This window comes from Podarcis pityusensis (assembly GCF_964106645.2).
Source record: "Podarcis pityusensis genome assembly, chromosome: 8".
NCBI classification, from domain to species: Eukaryota; Metazoa; Chordata; class Lepidosauria; order Squamata; family Lacertidae; genus Podarcis; species Podarcis pityusensis.
In genome coordinates, this window is record NC_138033.1 from 47,440,391 (window position 1) to 47,457,831 (window position 17,441).

A 17,441-nucleotide genomic window follows, 5' to 3' on the forward strand; every position below is an offset into this window, starting at 1 on the left:
TACAGCTGGAGCGGGGAGTGCAGGAGGCTGTGGAAAGCCATGGGACTAAACTGTTCCATATGCGGGGTGGGGGTGGGGTGTTCATGTCCCTGGGAGACCCACGACATGGCCCTCAGTGAGGAGGACCAGAAGGGGTGCTGCTGTGCAAAGCTGGGGTCCTTGTGGGGAAGGGGCGTCCTGCTGTCACACACAGGCTCTCTGGCTCACTCCCTCTCCCTCTGGGCTCACGGCAGAACAGACACCTCCTCTCCCCCCGCCCCTCCCCGACCTGCATCTGGTTCCTATCAGCGTTGCTCCTGCGTCGGGGACAGCGGCTCTCATTAACACGGCGGTGTGTACACTAGTTCGCGCCTCGTCTCGTGCATACAAAGAGGTGCATTATGCTCCCTTGCAGCAGGCGCGGGTTGTGGTTCTTTACGTAAGGCAGGGCGTCTTGCTTGGACGGCAAGGTGACCTCAGTACTGCTATTTTGCTACTAGCAAGCCTCGTCTCCATTCAGAGCAGAGGTAGCCCGGGAGGATGGCAAGCTGATTGCCTAGGCAGCCACCTTCCTGAGCCACGTCTTGGCTTTATGGCATTCTGGAGTGGAAGGCATTCCTTCTTGCAGATTGGTGGCCATCTATGATCCTCTGCAGAGCCTCCTGGAGTTTGGCTGGGGATATTTAAGAGGTGCATTTTGCATCTTCACAGTAACATCATCTCATATATCCTGTTTTGTTTTTTAAAAAATAAAGTTTCTAGCCCTTATGAGTTGTTGTTGTTGTTGTTGTTTAAATGGCAGACTGTTCTTGGTAAAAGCGTTGCCCAATCAGGGATTGCTCCTTAATCTTGCTGTGATTGGCCAAAGCAAAACAAAGATGGGCTGTTATGTGTGCCTGCTGATGCCTTTTGGAAGCTGTAGGTCCTGCAGAAGTTATTGGGGCCCCCAAACCTTGACACGCACCCTTGGATCTGGCTGGAGTATTGCTATACAGTTGGAGCCAGTGGGTGCAGAGGAGGGGGTCCTGTGCCTTTGCTCATAGGGCAGCTTGAGTAAGCCACTGTGCCTACTTTACAGGGCTGTTGGAGTCATAGGCAAAGTGAGAGTCACAAAATTCTTCATTCTCTGGAAAATGCTAGAAATAAGTAATAGCAACACGGGTTGCCTTGGCTCACAAAATGGGCCCTCCGTCCCCTTCTCACTCTGTGTCTCCTCTCTTTCTTTCTGTCCTTCAGGTGGGAGCAACGAGAGCTGCCAAATGGGAGAGTGTATTACGTGGACCACAACACAAAGACCACCACCTGGGAGCGCCCTCTTCCGCCAGGGTAGGTGCTCCGACATGGGCGTGCTTTGCAGGATCTGGTCTGGAGATACTCAAAGGAGGGTGGCTGGGTGTGCTGTGGGAAGCAGATGCTCTTCACAAGATCCTAACATATGTGATAACATATATATACACATACACACGCTTTATACCGTATATCTCCAAGGCCATAATTCTGCAGCAGGCTCAGTGTTCAGCTGCCCAGGGCTCGCAAAGACAGCTGGTACAAGAACAACCTGCTTGATTGTTTTCATTACAAAAGTGCACATTTTGCTCTTTGGTCCAAAGGCTTTTAGAGCTACTCGCTCTTTAAAAAATGCAAATAACAGCATTAATTAGTTAAAATAGCTGTAGTAGAATAGTCGTGAAAAGCACGCCTACAAAACACCGGCTTTGAAATATATTTAAATCAGCTTAAAGGTCCACTTGGCACTGGAAAGAGAGCAGAGTGTCTAGCAGGCAAGCCTCCTTGGGGAGAGCATTCCACTACTTGGACGGCCCTTTCCTTCCTCACCTACCAACTTTGCTTCAGAAGATGGGGGAGCTTGGAAAAGCATCTGCCCTGGGCACAGGGTCCTAAGCTGTTTAGGGCTTTGAAGGTAAGAACTAACACCTTGAGCTGTGCCCAGTGCAGATGCTTTTAAGACTGGCCAGGTGTCTTCCATATACCTGGTCCCAGTTGCCATGTTCTTTACTAGTCAAAGTTTCTGAGTCTTCAAGGGCACATGGCCAAACAGTGTGGTACCTGAGCCCAGCTCACTCTCTTTCCAAGAGGGGCATCAAGCTGGCGCTCTAGCCATCACTGGTGAAAGGGGCTTCAAGCTGTGAAAATTGCTTGGGGTTCTAAGGACAGGACTGGATTTAACAGGACATGCCCCTCCCCCATATCCTTCAAGCCTAATCCTGTAAGGGGAGTACAGCTCTGGCCAGAGAAGGCCAAACTCCACCTCCCAAATCTGTTACCCTAAAGGGGTGTGTGGGTTGAAAAGGGTTAATTGCTTGGATAATGGCAGAATTATGGAAGAACATCTGGGGTGCCTGAAGAAGGGAAAATTCTTCATCCAACCCCAAAAGCCACCTCTGGCCCAGAAACGGTCCTTGGCAAAAGAAGTTCCCATGATGGTAGAGGAGGATTCATCTGCCACGTATGTGTTTGTGTGTGCGAAAGAGAGACAAACAAAAAGATTAGGCTCTTCTTTCGCCCCTGCAGCTGGGAGAAACGAGTGGATCCCCGTGGCAGGTACTACTATGTGGACCACAACACTCGCACGACCACGTGGCAGCGACCCACCGCCGAGTACGTGCGCAACTATGAGCAGTGGCAGAGCCAGCGCAACCAGCTTCAAGGAGCCATGCAGCAATTCAGCCAAAGGTTTCTCTACCAGGTGAGGGTATTCCCAGCCCCAGCCAGCCAAACTGCACAGAGTGGCTCTGCCGCCTTCCCACAGCCACCAGTCCCTTTGCTAGGCTGCGAGAGCAGTGCTCTAGGCTGCAGAGAAATAGCCCAGGAGAACTGGGTACCAGGAGGGCCTGCATCAAAGATGCCTACTAATACCTGCTGGTATCTACAGCAGAAGAGACCCAGAGGGAGAGCTGCAAGGGGACATGGTTAGCTTACAGACAGGCCCCTTCCATAGCCCCTTCTTTTTGCGGCTTTGGTAGCCGTTGCCTGCTGGCTGCCTTGGTCCTGCCCCTGCTGCAGTCTAGTGTTGCTCTGGAGCCTTCCCTTGAGGGCTCTGAGAGCCTGATTCCATTACTAATATCGTTTGTTTCATTGTCACTATCCATAGGCAGCCCTGTAACAGAGATCCCAGGGCCGCTTACAGCAAGTAATAAAAGACAATGAAACAGTATATATTGAGAAAGGAGCAGCCAAGAGTAAAACAACATGAAACTGAAAGAGAAGGCCCCGAGGTTCCCCTCCTGGCTGCTACTCACAGGGCCCCCTGCCCCTTAGTGAGGCCAGAAGCAGGCATAGCTCTTGAGCTCATGGGGCCCTGCACAATCCCTCTGCCCAATGGCCTTGTAAGAACACCACTATTCTGTGTCTAATGTACCCTTAAGGAGGCCTTGTGAATGTGGTGCCTGTGGCTTGGAGTGTGGAAAGTGGCCGGTTTTCATTTAGGCATGAGCGACTAGAAATGTCTGGTTGAAATTCAGGGGATTGGGGTAAGGAGAGACTGTGTTTCCCTAGTCCTGTGAACAGATCTGGTGTGAAGCTCCCTTTTTTTGATTGCCAGTACTGCTGGCTGTCCTGAAGGAAGATGCCAGTCAGGCTCCCCTCCTGCCACTCTTGCATTAGATGGTGATGGGCAGGACTCTCCAAGAATATATGATGCAGACCCCAGTCTGGGTGCACTGCAGGGTCAGGACTTGTTGTGAGAGCCTGCTGGCCTTCCTTGGGTTGGGAACCTGCTCCCCACTCCACAACACAGGAGCACAAGACCCTGGCAGCACCGTGGTGGTCAAAATAGAGGCCTGCATCTTGTTGTTATTCCCTTCCGTTGGGCCGATGGCTTATTCTCTGCCTCTACAGCCACCCCACAGCTGACCACACATTACAGGGTGGAGAAAACCATTCTTTGCCACACCAGAGCAGCTCCCTCCTCCACATGGAAAGGTGTTCAGAGGGCACCATTGTTCGCCTTGTAGTGACTTTGCTGGCCAATAATGGAGTTGCTGTTCCCAGGAAGGCGACCCCAGCTTTTTGAGGGGTGTGACAGAAATGGGACTCTGAGCGAAAAGTCTTTTGACATGAGCCTCCAGGTCCCAGGAGTTCTGTCAGGCCTGGCTTTCTCCAGAGACGCGTGAGGGAGGGGACCTAATCTAAACAGCGCGCTGCTGAGGAACTGTCTCCCCCTCCCCAGCTTGCCCAGCAGGCTTGAAATGGGTCCCCCGGCCCAGCCTGCCTGGAGTTGGATAAAGGTGCTTTGTATGGGGCCTGGACCTGTGGGGGGCTGTGGGGGAAACGCCTGTCTGTGCGGCATGAATGTTCCCTCAGTCCGTGAGCATCTCGCGCCCGGCTGTTGGGTTTCACGGTCCTCTGTGAGGGAGGCAGGGCAGGCAGGCAGGGAGGGAGGGGAGGGAGGAGGAGGAGGAGGCAAGCAGCCCGCAGGCCCAGCCAGGAAGCTCTGGGCGTGGACAGGGCTTGTGGGAATGATTTCATTGGAAAGGCCTGCAATATCCCCCCCCCCCCCGGTTGTGTGTGGTTCTTGGAGGAGGTTGGAGGTGGGACTGTGGTGGGGCTCTCAGTCGCCTCAGCCAGCACAGGGGCAGCAGCAGCTGCTTTCTTGCTTCCCTCCCTTGCCTGCCTGCCACCTGGGCTTTTGCAGCTCCTTCGCTCCTGTCCTCTGCCCCAAGCCGCACACATTCAGGCATTTGCTGTTCCCACAGTTGGTTGGGACGTGTGTGCTGTTGTTTTTTTAGCCAACCTTGGCGGGCGGTGGGAAGAGAAGGCAGGGTGGAGGGCAAAACGGCTGGACCCCATCCTGCCTTCCAGCACTCTCTCTGGTAACTCCCGTGGTGTTTGTTTTGCCCCCTCCAGTCGTCGGGTGCCCCGTCTGACAATGACCCGCTGGGCCCCCTTCCTCCTGGCTGGGGTAAGTACTGCCTGGCTTCTTGGGCTTGGGGCTGACCTTCCTGCTGCTTGTACTGCATCTGCCTTTGGTGTAGGTGGGGTGGGTGGACTTCTCTTCCTTAATGCTGAGGGCAGGGAGGCACGAAGAGTTTGTGTTACTTGGCCAGCAAGACCTGCCTGGGCTCTGAGTTCAAATCCCGTATCATGGCAAAACTATCTCCCAAGTCCAGCGATGCTTCTGCTGCTGCTGGTGCATTTCCAACCCTGGCTTCATTTGTTTCTCTTTCTCTTGTTTGGAGGGAGGGTGGGAGCTGCTCTGCTCCCTACGTGGTTGGGCCGCTTCTGCTGGGCTCCCCTTGGAGCCTGCCTTGTCCCTGCTGCATCTGGGGGAGAAGGGGAGAAGGGGAGGTGATGCTAGGCAGCACAGGGGATGGAGAGAGCTTTGGGAAGCAGGTAGAAGTGGTTCTTGGGATGTAGAGCCACTGTGGAGCTTGGGATGTGCCAAAGGAGTCAGGGGTCACTGATCTGATCCTAACACCCGGGGAAGGAGGGAAGTGTGTGTGCATGGGGAGAGGATGCTGCCTCCTGTTGGACCCTGGGACAATTAGAACGAAACCAAGGGATGTCAACAGTCATTCTTTCCCTGCCCCCTACCTTTGCGAGGGAATTCAGAAGAAGCCCAGAGGGGCTGCAGGGGCCAGATGGGATCTGTGTTGCTGACACTGGACTGTGTGTGTGTTGTGCTCTTGTAAAAGGCCTAGCAGAAATGTTGTGGGAGGCCACTGGACTGTCCAGCGGGTTGGGGGAGTGGGGTCTGGAAGTCCAAACATCAGGAATTGAGAGCTCCTTTTTGAAACTTAGTGTGTGTTTGGTCAATTCTCCACCCCACCCAATTTGGGACTCAGGACCTTGGCAAGAGCAGCCCAGGAGAGGCAGGGACTGCCTGCAGGGATTCAGGAGCTGAGAAACAGGACTGGATGGACTTGAGGAGAGATGCTCTTGGATGCCAGGAGAGGGGCAGCTTTCACCAGGGGGACCCTTTGCAAACAGTCTCGAGAGAATTGCAGCTTGGGTCAGCGATGCCACTGTGGGCTGCTGGGATCTTTGCCTGAGCATCAACAGCAACTTCACTTTGCTGGAGACGGAGGAGAGGTTGTCAGCTGCTGCTACTACTACAGCGGGCTGAGCATCCAGCCTCATTGAAACTGGGTCTCGGTGTCTGAGAGAGAGACAGATGTCAAGGTTTGGCTCTTGGCAGTCTTGCAAGCGCCCTTGTGGTGGTGGGGGGAGGTTGAAGAGGATGGACAGACGCAACTGTCAGAATTCCCTGTAGCCAGACACCTGCTGGCCATCTGCCGGATCATCATGAGGACCTTGATGGTTTTATGTGACCCTTTGCCCCTCCCTCAGCACTCATCCTGGGCAGGGAAAGACAGAGAGGGATGGCCCTGGGGTTAAGCAGGGAAGGGGCAGTGGTGATGCACCTTCTTGCTGTTTGGATCCTCAAGAGCACAGGCTACCACGGCTGTGGGTTCTTCTTGCTCTCTCGGGGTGGTGATGGGGGTGGGAGCAGACTCTCTCCCTAGGAGTCAACAAATCTGCTTTGCCCTTGGCTGATCCTGCACACACAGGCCAGGCTCCCTACCCAAGTCGCTGAGTCTCCAGGACAGCCCTGCTGGGGCTGAGAGGTCAGAGGAAGGGCCAGCTGTTTGGGGGCAGTTCAGGAGTGGGGGTGCACTGAGCCCCTCCCCACCTTTTGCAGGCCTGGCATTAGGTTGCTTGCTGTGGTAGAACCATCAAGGGCTTCAGAGCTGAAATGGGGGGGGGGGATAATGAGCAAGCGTTGTAGTGGGGTAGAGGTGAGTTGAGTGAGCAGGGAAGGGGGAGAGAGAGGCTGTCCTGCTTGTGAGCTTGCAGAGGAAGGAGGTTATCACAGACTCTCATTCATGGGACCACCTCCCTCTCTGGGAAATGGGCACCTAAGGCTAGGCCTCTGAGGCTGGGAGATGAGCTGTGCCTGAGCCAAGGGGGTGCTGACTGGCATGCAACTTGTGTTCCCCTAGAGGAGGAGGAGAAGTGGTCCCCAACCTGAGACCTTCCAGATGTTTGAAACTCCAGCTCCCATTAGCCCTAGCCAGCGGAGTAGAGGGTACCTCCAGCTGGAGGGGTGCCAGGTGGGGGAAAGATGGACGAGGGGCAAGGCTGAATTCCTTGTGGGAAGAGGCTGGTGTGTCTTGGGCCTCTTCCATGCAAGACTTGGAGGCACTATTCTCTGCTGTGGCAGGGAGCATGTTGGAAGACCCTGGCATGTCAGGCTCGTCCCATCTGAGCCTGGCTGCTGTGTGTCTGCTGGTTCTGGATTCCCCATTAGATTTCCCTGCTGGGCCCCAATCCAGCCTGGCCAGAGAGAGGGAAACTAACATTACCTCTCCATTCTTTCCCTCTCCTTCCAGAAAAAAGACAGGACAACAGGCGAATCTACTACGTGAACCACAACACCCGCACCACACAATGGGAGGACCCCCGCACCCAGGGGTAGGCTTGGCTTCCTTTTTCTGGCTTGCACTCCGGGACTCCTATCTAGTAGCCTTGGGGCAACTGTGAGGTCTCTTCAGCCTGCAGAGGGGCATAGGAAGCCTGCAAGGGGTCTCAAGCTGTCCACCAGGCCCCACAGATGGACCTGAGTTGCATCATTCCCAGCGGCTGTAGGAATGTTCCTCCTGGGACAGGCAGGGCAGGCTCCTTCTCAGGCCCTTGGGCATGTGCCCTGAGTTCCAAGCCTGGTGAGCAGGCAGAATGACTGTGCCCAGCAAGACTGTCTCTGCCTGTCCTGGTTCCTGCCCAAGGCTGAACTGGAGCTAGCATACTGGGCATGGGTGAAGCATTTTGTGAGCTTGGTTGAGGCCGCCAGGAGCAGAAACTGCCGCTGCTTCCAGCTGCAGTGGGTGGGTCTGGGCAGGGGAAAGAGATCAGGCCAAGGTGTGTGTTGCCATTGAACTTCTTACTCTGCTCAGGATGATCCAGGAGCCAGCGCTGCCACCTGGCTGGGAGATGAAGTATACAAACGAGCGGGTGCGTTACTTTGTGGACCACAACACCCGCACTACCACCTTCAAAGACCCCCGTCCCGGGTTTGAGTCAGGGTAAGTCCCTCCGGTGTGGTGCTCTGCCCTCTCAGCACTGCCCAGCATAGCCTCCAGGTGCCTGTGGGTTTCTTCCCAGATGGAGGATTCCTTGCAAGGGGGGATTTTTGGCCATCTGACCCTTGTTTGCCAGCCAGGCTTGGAGGGGTCGTGCAGTGCATTGTGGGAGCTTTTAGGACCTTCCAGATACAGTGCTGACGATTGTGGGATATCCACTCTGTGTTCTTGGAAGGTATCTAATGAATCTGAAATGTTCACACAAACTTAAACTGTGGGAGAGAAGGAAATCAGTCAGTCTCAAGAGCCAATAAATGTGAATGTGGCCAGGGCCCCACTAAGGCCGTGTTTACTGTTGCAGGAGTAAGCAAGGTGGGTCACCTGGAGCATACGACCGAAGTTTTCGCTGGAAGTTCCACCAGTTCCGCTTCCTTTGCCATGTGAGTTGCTCATTCACCATGTTCCCAGCAGGGCAGGAGGAGAAGCTGCGAGATTCCCAGAAAATCTGTGGCTCCCAGTGGCGGGCGGTGGGTGGGGACGAGGATGCCCAAACCTAGACAGGATGCAGGGACTGAATATGGGTCGTTGGGCCTCTTACAACCTATATCTCCTTCACAGTCCAACGCGCTGCCCAGCCATGTCAAGATCAGTGTCTCTCGGCAAACACTCTTCGAAGATTCCTTCCAGCAGGTGACGTGAGGCCTGGGTCAGGGGGAGGGGAGGGGAGGATGGTCACCCCTTGGGCAGAGCACCCTTCTCCTCTCCCCACTGCACCTGCCAACCTCACTTCTCTCTGCTCAGATCATGAACATGAAGCCTTATGATCTGCGGCGTCGACTGTACATCATCATGCGTGGGGAGGAGGGTTTGGACTACGGCGGAATTGCCCGGTGAGTCGGCACAGCACAGTGGGGTAGGGGTGGGAGATTCAAATTTCCACCCTCCCTGGTCCTTTGGGATTTATCCCACCCTGGGAAAACTGCTGAAGCAGCAGCGTGGAGGTGACTCAGGACATCGGGGTGGGATCGACAGGGCCTGGCCTTCTGCAGAGAGCATGAGAGGGTCCCCTGGTTGGCTGGCTGTGCAGCCTGGGACTTGAGAGGCCTCCTGGTGGCCTCCTCTGCAGAGCTTCGAGTCCAGCGTGTCCCAGACGGGCTGCCACTTCGGCTCCAGACGGCAGCCACTCCCGCCCTGCAGGAGCTTCTGACGCATCTCCCTGTGTCCTGCCAGTGGTTTTACCCTATGGTAGGTTACGTCATGCTGTTCTACCACAGGGTAGAACCACGGACAGGATGCGGGGGCTCTCTGCACCAAAGGAGGGAGATAGCCAAGAGAGAGCAGTGACTGTGGCTGCCGAAGGAGCGTGTGTGCACAGGCCCCCGCCCACCCTTGCGCAGGACAGTTGACAATGGTTGGGCCTGAATGGCTAGGCTGGGCTGGCTCTCATCAGCCATCCTTCTCTCCCCCCCCCCAACAGCGAATGGTTCTTCCTTCTGTCCCACGAGGTGCTCAACCCCATGTACTGCTTGTTTGAATACGCTGGCAAGAACAACTATTGCCTGCAGATCAACCCTGCTTCGTCCATCAACCCCGACCACCTCACCTACTTCCGCTTCATTGGCAGGTTCATTGCCATGGTGAGCATCTCCTATACTAGCACCTGGGGGGGTGAGGGTGGGGGCTCTGCCTCTGAGGGCTTTTGTGCAGGGGCTGGGTGGGGCTTCTGCTGCCTCTCACTACCTCGGGAGTTCTGCCCTTCACCTTGACTGCTTTCCGTAGCTTCGCCACTTGCGTTTCGTGGGTGCTTGCTCACAGTGTAGGCAACTTTTTCTCTAAACTCAGGTTGCCAACCTAGAAGTGCAGGTCGTTGCACAGCAAGGGCCATAGCTCAGTGGCACTGTGTCTGCTTTGTATGCAGGAGGCCCCAGATTCAATCCTTGGCATCTCCAGGTGGGCTGGGAAAGACTCCTGCCTGAAAACCTGGAGAGCTGCTGCCAGTCAGTGGAGACAGTACTTTGCTTAGGTGGGCAAGTGGTTTGTCTTGGAATAAGGCAGCTTCCTGTGTTCCTATGAAGCTGCTTTAGGTCAAATCAGGCCACGGTTTGATCTATCCTAGTATTGCCCAGCCCAGCAGGTGCCCTCCAGATGTTTCAAACGGCAGATCCCACCACCCCTAACCATTGGCTGTGGCTGATGAAGGGCACCAGGTCAGGGAAAGCTGCTGTTTTTCTTCAGGAGGCTAACACAGCTACTACCTCTCTGGGATTTGATACTGAGCTATAGTACTTGTAGCATTCAGGAGAGGCTACTGTGAAATCTTCAGGAGCGATGCATCAAGTCTTTGAGGTGAAAGGGAGGCACCCCCATCCTCTCCCAGTGGCACCCGTTGCCATTAGCGGCCGCTTTGCAATGTTCATCCTGTCCAATTCCACCCACCTCACCTGGCCAACCAGTGCTCTGGCAGCATTTTGCTTCTGGCTGTGCTTCTATTTCTCCACTGTATTCTGGCCATTCGTGGATCACGTGGGGAAGGACATGATGGTGTCACGGCACTAAGTGGCTGAAAGCAGAACTCTCTGGTTAAATTGGGGTGGGGGGGATGTCTGTCGCCAAGGTAACCCTGTTGTGCGTTGGCCTGGCTCCTTTGGCAACAGGGACACATTTCTGCCCCTCCAACAGTTTTGCTGGGAAAAGGTGTACACAGGAAAGAGAAATCATTTTTTCCCCTGGAATAAAAAAAGAAAGGGAGTTTTGCAGAGTGGGAATCAAAATATTTGCGTTCTTCAAAACTAAATTTAATTCTGTGGCCAAAGACGGCTATGTATCCATTGAGTTCCGAAATGGCACGTCTGTTCTGACTTTGTTGAGCAGAAAGGAAGCAGCCAGGAAAAATGGATCAGGTCAGGTGGCCTCTTTGTGACAAGAGTGTGTCATGGAACACTTTCTTCCCTTGTTTTTTCCAGAGTTCTGTATTTTTGTTTCTTAGCAGAGAAAGGAGTGTAACTTTCCCCCACTCCCTTGATCCTCCAGGCAAAAGGGGAGGAGAACTTGGGCCTTTGGCCTGGCCTGAGAATTCTACAGGAGGAAAAGGCAGCTGCCCACACCCAAAGAAGGGGGCTGCTTGGGAATTACCAAGAGGGCAGGCGCTGCCCCTAGACCGAGTCTCGGGGCCTGATCCCTGGGTGGGCTTGCCCTCCTTTGGCCTTTGAAAGAGCAGGAAGAACTTTTCCCAATGGTTTCCCCTCCTGGCTCCCCCTTCCCCTCCAAACCCTAGACTATTACTCACCACCAGGCTGGTCTTTTCCAGACGCGCAAAAGCGTCTGCGTTATTCTTGGCTCCCAGAAGACCGTTCTGTGGCCGCGGAGTTTTGATTAAACAAACGTTGCTCCAGAACTGTTTGGGGAGCAGGCTGGCTGCCTCAGCTCCCCAGAGGGGGACATTTGGGTACCCGCTGGAAAGCAAAGTGTGGGTGGGGGGAGCTAACAGTCCCTGTGGCTCTCAGCCTTCAAAGCTCTTTGTTGCTTCAGGCGCAGGTACTGCCGAGTGCCACCAGAAACATAAGGACCCTTCCTTGGGTCATCTGGCTGAGTATCGTCATACACGGGCCGGCAGCGGCTTTCCTGGATTTCAGGCAAAGGTCCTTCCCAGCCCTGCCCAGAGATGCCATTAGGGATTGAATCAGGAACATTCTGCATGCCAAGCAAGGGCTCTGCCACTTGTGGGTCCTTATTGTTGGCAAAGGAAGAGAGGGCTTTCTTCTTGGTGACACCTCAGCTGGAGTGCACCTCCCTAAAGAACCATGCCTAGCACCCATTTTGTTGCCTTTTAGGCATCAGGGTAAGGCACCCAATTCTCTGGGCATTGAAATGAGTTGTGTTTTAAAGATTAGAAATGGAGTCCACACACACACAACCACTATGCTACTTTATGTGATTTTTGTCGTGTTGTCGGCTGGGATTTCTGTGGGACTTGGATTCCAAATGAACATGGGGCTAAATGTTTCTGGTATATTGGCACCTTAAATTTTTTAAAAAAAGAATAACCTTGGAGCCTAGTGTGCAGTGGAGGTGTGTGTCTGGGGGAATGCAAGAAGAGAGGTGATGGGATCAGCTGCCCCTTTGATGTGTGTGTGGGGGGGGACATGTTGTATTTTTGCTTTTCCTCTGCAGTTTGGTGCTAAGCTTGCTCTAACGTACTTTTTTGGGGTGGGTGTGTGTCTCCTTGTGCTGCAGGCTTTGTACCATGGCAAGTTCATTGACACAGGCTTCACACTGCCCTTCTACAAGCGCATGCTGAACAAGCGGCCGACCCTCAAGGACCTGGAGTCCATTGACCCCGAGTTCTACAACTCCATCGTCTGGATCAAGTCAGTGCTAGCAAGGGTGCTGCTTGCCCCCCCCCCCATTTCCTCATGAGCCCGTGTCCCATGGAGCTGGTGCCCCAAATCTACTGATGGCTTGCACAGCCACTTTTAACCTGTGGTGATCTCATAGCAACCAGCAGTACAGCCCCCGCCCCTCCTATTGCTGTCGCTTGGCACCTTGCCCAAGTGTGCAGCGTTTAGTTGCTCTCATCTTCTGTGTTTCATGTGCCCCAAAGCCTGAAGGCTGAGGTTTGCAGCGTAAAAGCAGGAGGGGCAATCCGCCAGCCCAGGGGCCAAATGTAGCCCTCCAGACCTCTCTGGGAAGTTCCCCACAAGGGGAAGTGACCCTCCAGCTGAAATAGGTCCTAGGTCCCACCCCGGTGTAAAGAGGGAGGGTGACAAACAAGACAGAGCAAAGGGGCAAAGCAAAAGACCTTGATCTGAATGGTGCTGTTATAATGAGCAGAAGAGGGAGGATGAAACTGGCGGGGGCTGCTTGTGGCATAGCGCCAAGGAATTGTGGTTTGCAAACCAAATTAGGGCTGGGGATGCTGAGAGCAGGTCTCGTGATATCTTCGGGGGGGGGGGGGAATTAAGCTACTGAGACTGCAGGGGCAGTTTTGTCCGTCCCAACTAGGGACGCCATGCACGCCTGGGACTCGGGATATCCTGCCAGCTACAGCAGCCACTTGGCCTGTGATCTTTAGCCCCCAGAGCATGATTCTTGTAGGTTTCGGCGGCAGCTGCTGAGGCCCCCAACTGTCCTCCTAGTGAAGATTCATCTGCTGCTTCTGTCTCCCACCCTTTGCAGAGAGAACAACCTAGAGGAGTGCGGCCTGGAACTCTACTTCATTCAGGACATGGAGATTCTGGGCAAGGTGACCACCCACGAACTGAAGGAGGGTGGAGAGAGCATCCGGGTCACTGAGGAGAACAAGGACGAGTACATCATGTGAGTTCCCGGTCTTCGCTTTCCTGAGGCTTAGAGGTGCTTCGAGAAGAGCTTGGCCAGAGGCTCTTTCATTTTGCATGGCATTTGGCTCCAGGAATTGCCTCTTTGCTGGGCTGCTGACCAGGCAGGGTGGTAGGCCACGAAATTAAGCCCTGCACTCTGCTGTTATGCTCATCAGCTAGCCTTGGGCATTTGGTGCTCAGTTCCCCATCTGTAAAATGGGAACGTTGTGGACCAACTTCACTGGCTGATTCTGAGAATGAATGCGATACAGATGATAAGGCATTTGGGATACTCAGTTGTGGTGTGTGTGTTCATTAATCCATGAAGAACAGGAAATAGGGTCCTCCCAAAATCACGCAGCTGAGGTTTGGATCAAGCCAGGGCCAGGTCAATCAGCTGCAGGTCTTTAGGTGCCCAAGGGGTGCTGAGTGGCTGGTCTGTCTATCCTTGCAGGTTGCTGACGGATTGGCGGTTCACCCGGGGTGTGGAGGAGCAGACCAAGGCCTTTCTGGATGGCTTCAATGAGGTGGCACCTCTGGAGTGGCTGCGGTACTTTGATGAGAAGGAGCTAGAGGTGAGCTGGGATGTTGGAAGTGTGGGGGCCTCCTCTCCTACCCAGAGGGGCCTGTCCTCCTGCTCTGGGCTCTGCCTTCGTACATTGTCAGGCTGTGCAGAGGTCACGGCAGTTGAGTGATCTACTGTCTGGCTTCCAATGAACCAACTACATGGTCATCTACCATCTTACGTTCCTGCAGCCCCTCGATAAGGCTGCCACTCCTTGCGAATATGAGACCTCTGACTGTTACTTGTCAGTGGAACAATTATTGAGAGAAAGGGACATTTCAGAGGGACCTTGGTATTTACTCAATTTGATTTTTTTAAAGAAGTTCTAATTGAATCTCCCCACTGCCCCTCGCCCTCCAAGTTCCGCAGCCGCACTCTCAAAATGATAGAAGCCTTGCCTTGGTGGGTCTTGCCTCTGGACTCTCCCGGTGACCTGGGCTGGGCCCCCTCTCGCCTTCTCCTCCCTTCTAGCTGATGCTGTGTGGCATGCAGGAGATTGACATGAGTGACTGGCAGAAGAACACCATCTATCGGCACTACACCAAGAACAGCAAGCAGATCCAGTGGTTCTGGCAGGTGAGCCTCCCAAGGAAGAGCTCCTGGCCAAGGGGTCCCCCGTATAGACAGGGGGAAAGGAAGGTTTGCCCTGGACAGACCCTTGGATGTGGCAGAGTACTGACACATGCCTCTGATCATACGCAGAGTGCATTTGCCTCATCAGTAACGCATGACCTGTTTGCAGGACCTTTTAGTTCTGAGGATCTGACTTCCAACCAGATGTCTCTCCCCGCACTTAGCTGTCATTGTTATTAACGCAATCAGTGTTGCTTTGGGCAAATCCCTGTCCCTGAGAGCCTGAAATATTTTTGGGAAGGTGGGAACCCGGTCTGACATCCCCCAACCATGTTGGCTGCAGGTGATCAAGGAGATGGACAACGAGAAGAGAATCCGGCTTCTGCAGTTTGTGACGGGGACTTGCCGGTTGCCAGTCGGAGGATTTGCTGAGCTTATTGGTATTTGTGCATTTGGCTGCCTAGGGAGGGGGAAGCAGGGGATGTCGCCGTCCCAGTTGCTGAGTGACTGTGGGAGAACTTCATGGTGGGGGGAGGGAGGGTCGTGTGGTTCTGTCTGTCAGGCTTGGAGCCAGGGCTATGGGGGCACGTGGAAGTTGTTTTGAGCCCGTTTGGTTGCCTTTGCTTGTGGTGAAGGAACACAGCTCAATCTACTTCTCAGCTCTAGTCTTAGAGGTGGGGTGGGGTTGCCAAGATGGTTTGCAAGCCAGTTTGCATTTGAAGTGCAACTGTGTGTTCTTGTCACACCCCATGGGTACTTTTTGTGGGTTTCTGATGTTGTGCTTCTTTTCTGACAGGCAGCAATGGGCCCCAGAAGTTCTGCATTGATAAGGTTGGCAAGGAGACCTGGCTTCCCCGTAGCCACACATGGTGAGTTCGTCTGCTTTGGCCCTTCCTGCCTATGCTTTGGATGGGTGGGAGGGCACTTCCTTTCCTTTCCCCCTGCTGATTGGCTGCGCTGTCTTCCTTTTGCAGCTTCAACCGCCTGGATCTGCCTCCCTACAAGAGCTATGAGCAGCTGAAGGAGAAGCTCCTTTACGCCATTGAGGAGACAGAGGGCTTTGGGCAAGAGTGACTCCAAAGAGATCCTCCTGGGAAGCCATCCTGAATACCTGGAAATGGAGCCAAATCTCCAGGAAGGAAGGAAGGTGGAAGGAGGTGGCTTTGTGGAAGAGGGATTGCCCAGGCCTAGATCTTGTGGTTGGAGAACTAGAGGCTGCAGAAGGTGCTCCCCTTCTCTGCCCCCTCCCCCCCCAAAAAAAAATATTTAGTTGCTTTCCAGCAGAGCAGTGGCTGCAAGTGGTATCCACTTCCTTCCCTGTGGATTCCTTGTACCAGTTTCTGAGCTATGCAGCCATTCTGCCCCACCTATGGGCCTCATGGGCTTTTGTCGTAGCTGCCTTTTAAAGCAATCCAGACCCAACCCCCACTGGTACCAACCCACCAGGACATCCTGAACATTATGTCAAGGCATTCTGCACAGGAAAAAAGAGCACTTTTGAGAATTGCCCCCTTGCCAAGGACACTGGAGTGTGTTGCGAGCCCCTGCTCCAGATAGCCGCTGGGGATCAGTAGAGATGGGTGGGATCTAGAGGCAGGATTCCCTACAACTTTCCTAAACCCACCTCCTCTTTCCTGAGGCCTTTTCCCACTCCCTGTGCTGGTAGGTGAGGCTTCTGTGCCCTGCAACCATGCTGGTTTTCTGCTGAAAGCAGTGGGCAGGATTTGGCCCACATCCCAGGCTCCACTCCTCCCCAAACCCATGAAGCAGAAGACAGGGCAGGGCCCCAGGCAGTCCCCAGCTGTGTCATGGAGCAGGATCTGGGCTGTTCAAAGCAGCAAATGGGTACCCCCCTCAACCCCAAAGGCTATAGACAGGAAGAGAGAGGACGGCCTTTGGCCAGATTGCAGGGGAGGCCAAACCAGGCTTCCGCCAGGCATGGAGAACCTGAGTCTCCTGATCTGAGCTGTTCCAAGTCTTGTTGGAAGTGGGGCATCTTCTTTTTCTGGAAACATTGGTGCCCAGTGAGCTGCAAGATTGTAGGGGGAAGCCTTTACCTTGAATGTCTGCAAAACAGGTTATCCCAAGTGCAGAACTCTGAACTTTTTTGCACTAAAAGGCAGGAAGAAGGGGCAGGGGGCGAACCAGAAGAATCCCCTGTCTTTATTTCTGGGTGGTTTTTTAAAAAAAAATCCTCTGATTGGAGTATGTGTGGCTGGCACACCCTGAGAACAGGGACCAGATGCAAGAGTGGGAGTGGCATACGTCTGTGTGTGTGTCCTATGGCTGCATGGCAGACGGTGGGGATGCCTCAAGCCTCCACAGCAAGGTGTATGTCTGCATATGAGAGCTGGACTGTGTGTGTGCGCGCGCGTGTTCGTTTGTAAGTAAGTGTGTATATAAAATGTGTATAAAAATGTGTATATAAATGTCTGTGGATACAAAGAATTGCAATAGCTTTTGATGGGGATCCTGGATAGTTTTGTACTGCATCATCCTGCCTCAGTGACGCCAATTTCTTGTGCAATAAACAATCCGCAGCTGCTTGTGGGCTTCATGTGTCCCTCTGTGCTTTGGGACCCTGATGTGGCTTCTCCTGGGTGCTGGGTGGGGCGGTTCCCAAACGTGTACATGGCGAAGGTTGTTGCTGTGTTAGAGCCACAGGTGGGGGCACCGCAGCTCTCATCGCCCTCTGGTCTGTGTGCTTCCCCCAAACCCCCACTGTAGGATGACCCAGTTGAGAGTTTGGCCTGACTCCTGCCTGTTTCCCTGCTTGCAGGTGGAGGTTTTTGACCCCCTGTTCCTAATGCTCTGGCTTGAAAGGGAGCAAGGGGAACATCCTGTAGACAGGCAAAGAAGAAGAGCCCTAGGCAGGCCTGGAAACCCAGGGCGACCAAAAGGGGTTAAATTCTCCTTGCTTTTAAGCACATCATCCAGCCCACTGCTGTGCTGCAAATACTTGTGTCT

The 17,441-nt window shown here is 54.0% G+C and overlaps 1 protein-coding gene across 1 annotated transcript in view; it reads left to right on the forward strand.

Moving 5' to 3' along the window:
• Window positions 1-17,020, forward strand: part of WWP2 (WW domain containing E3 ubiquitin protein ligase 2) — a 37,516-nt gene extending 20,496 nt beyond the window's left edge. Inside the window, 16 exon segments of the mRNA XM_081017711.1 lie at window positions 1,216-1,305; window positions 2,512-2,686; window positions 4,846-4,900; window positions 7,332-7,413; window positions 7,893-8,021; window positions 8,380-8,458; window positions 8,637-8,708; window positions 8,820-8,908; window positions 9,496-9,655; window positions 12,252-12,385; window positions 13,194-13,334; window positions 13,791-13,911; window positions 14,373-14,477; window positions 14,818-14,914; window positions 15,271-15,343; window positions 15,449-17,020. Of these exon segments, the coding sequence (XP_080873837.1) occupies window positions 1,216-1,305; window positions 2,512-2,686; window positions 4,846-4,900; window positions 7,332-7,413; window positions 7,893-8,021; window positions 8,380-8,458; window positions 8,637-8,708; window positions 8,820-8,908; window positions 9,496-9,655; window positions 12,252-12,385; window positions 13,194-13,334; window positions 13,791-13,911; window positions 14,373-14,477; window positions 14,818-14,914; window positions 15,271-15,343; window positions 15,449-15,548 (1,702 nt within the window). The 3' untranslated portion in view covers window positions 15,549-17,020.
• Window positions 17,021-17,441: the final 421 nt, after the last annotated feature.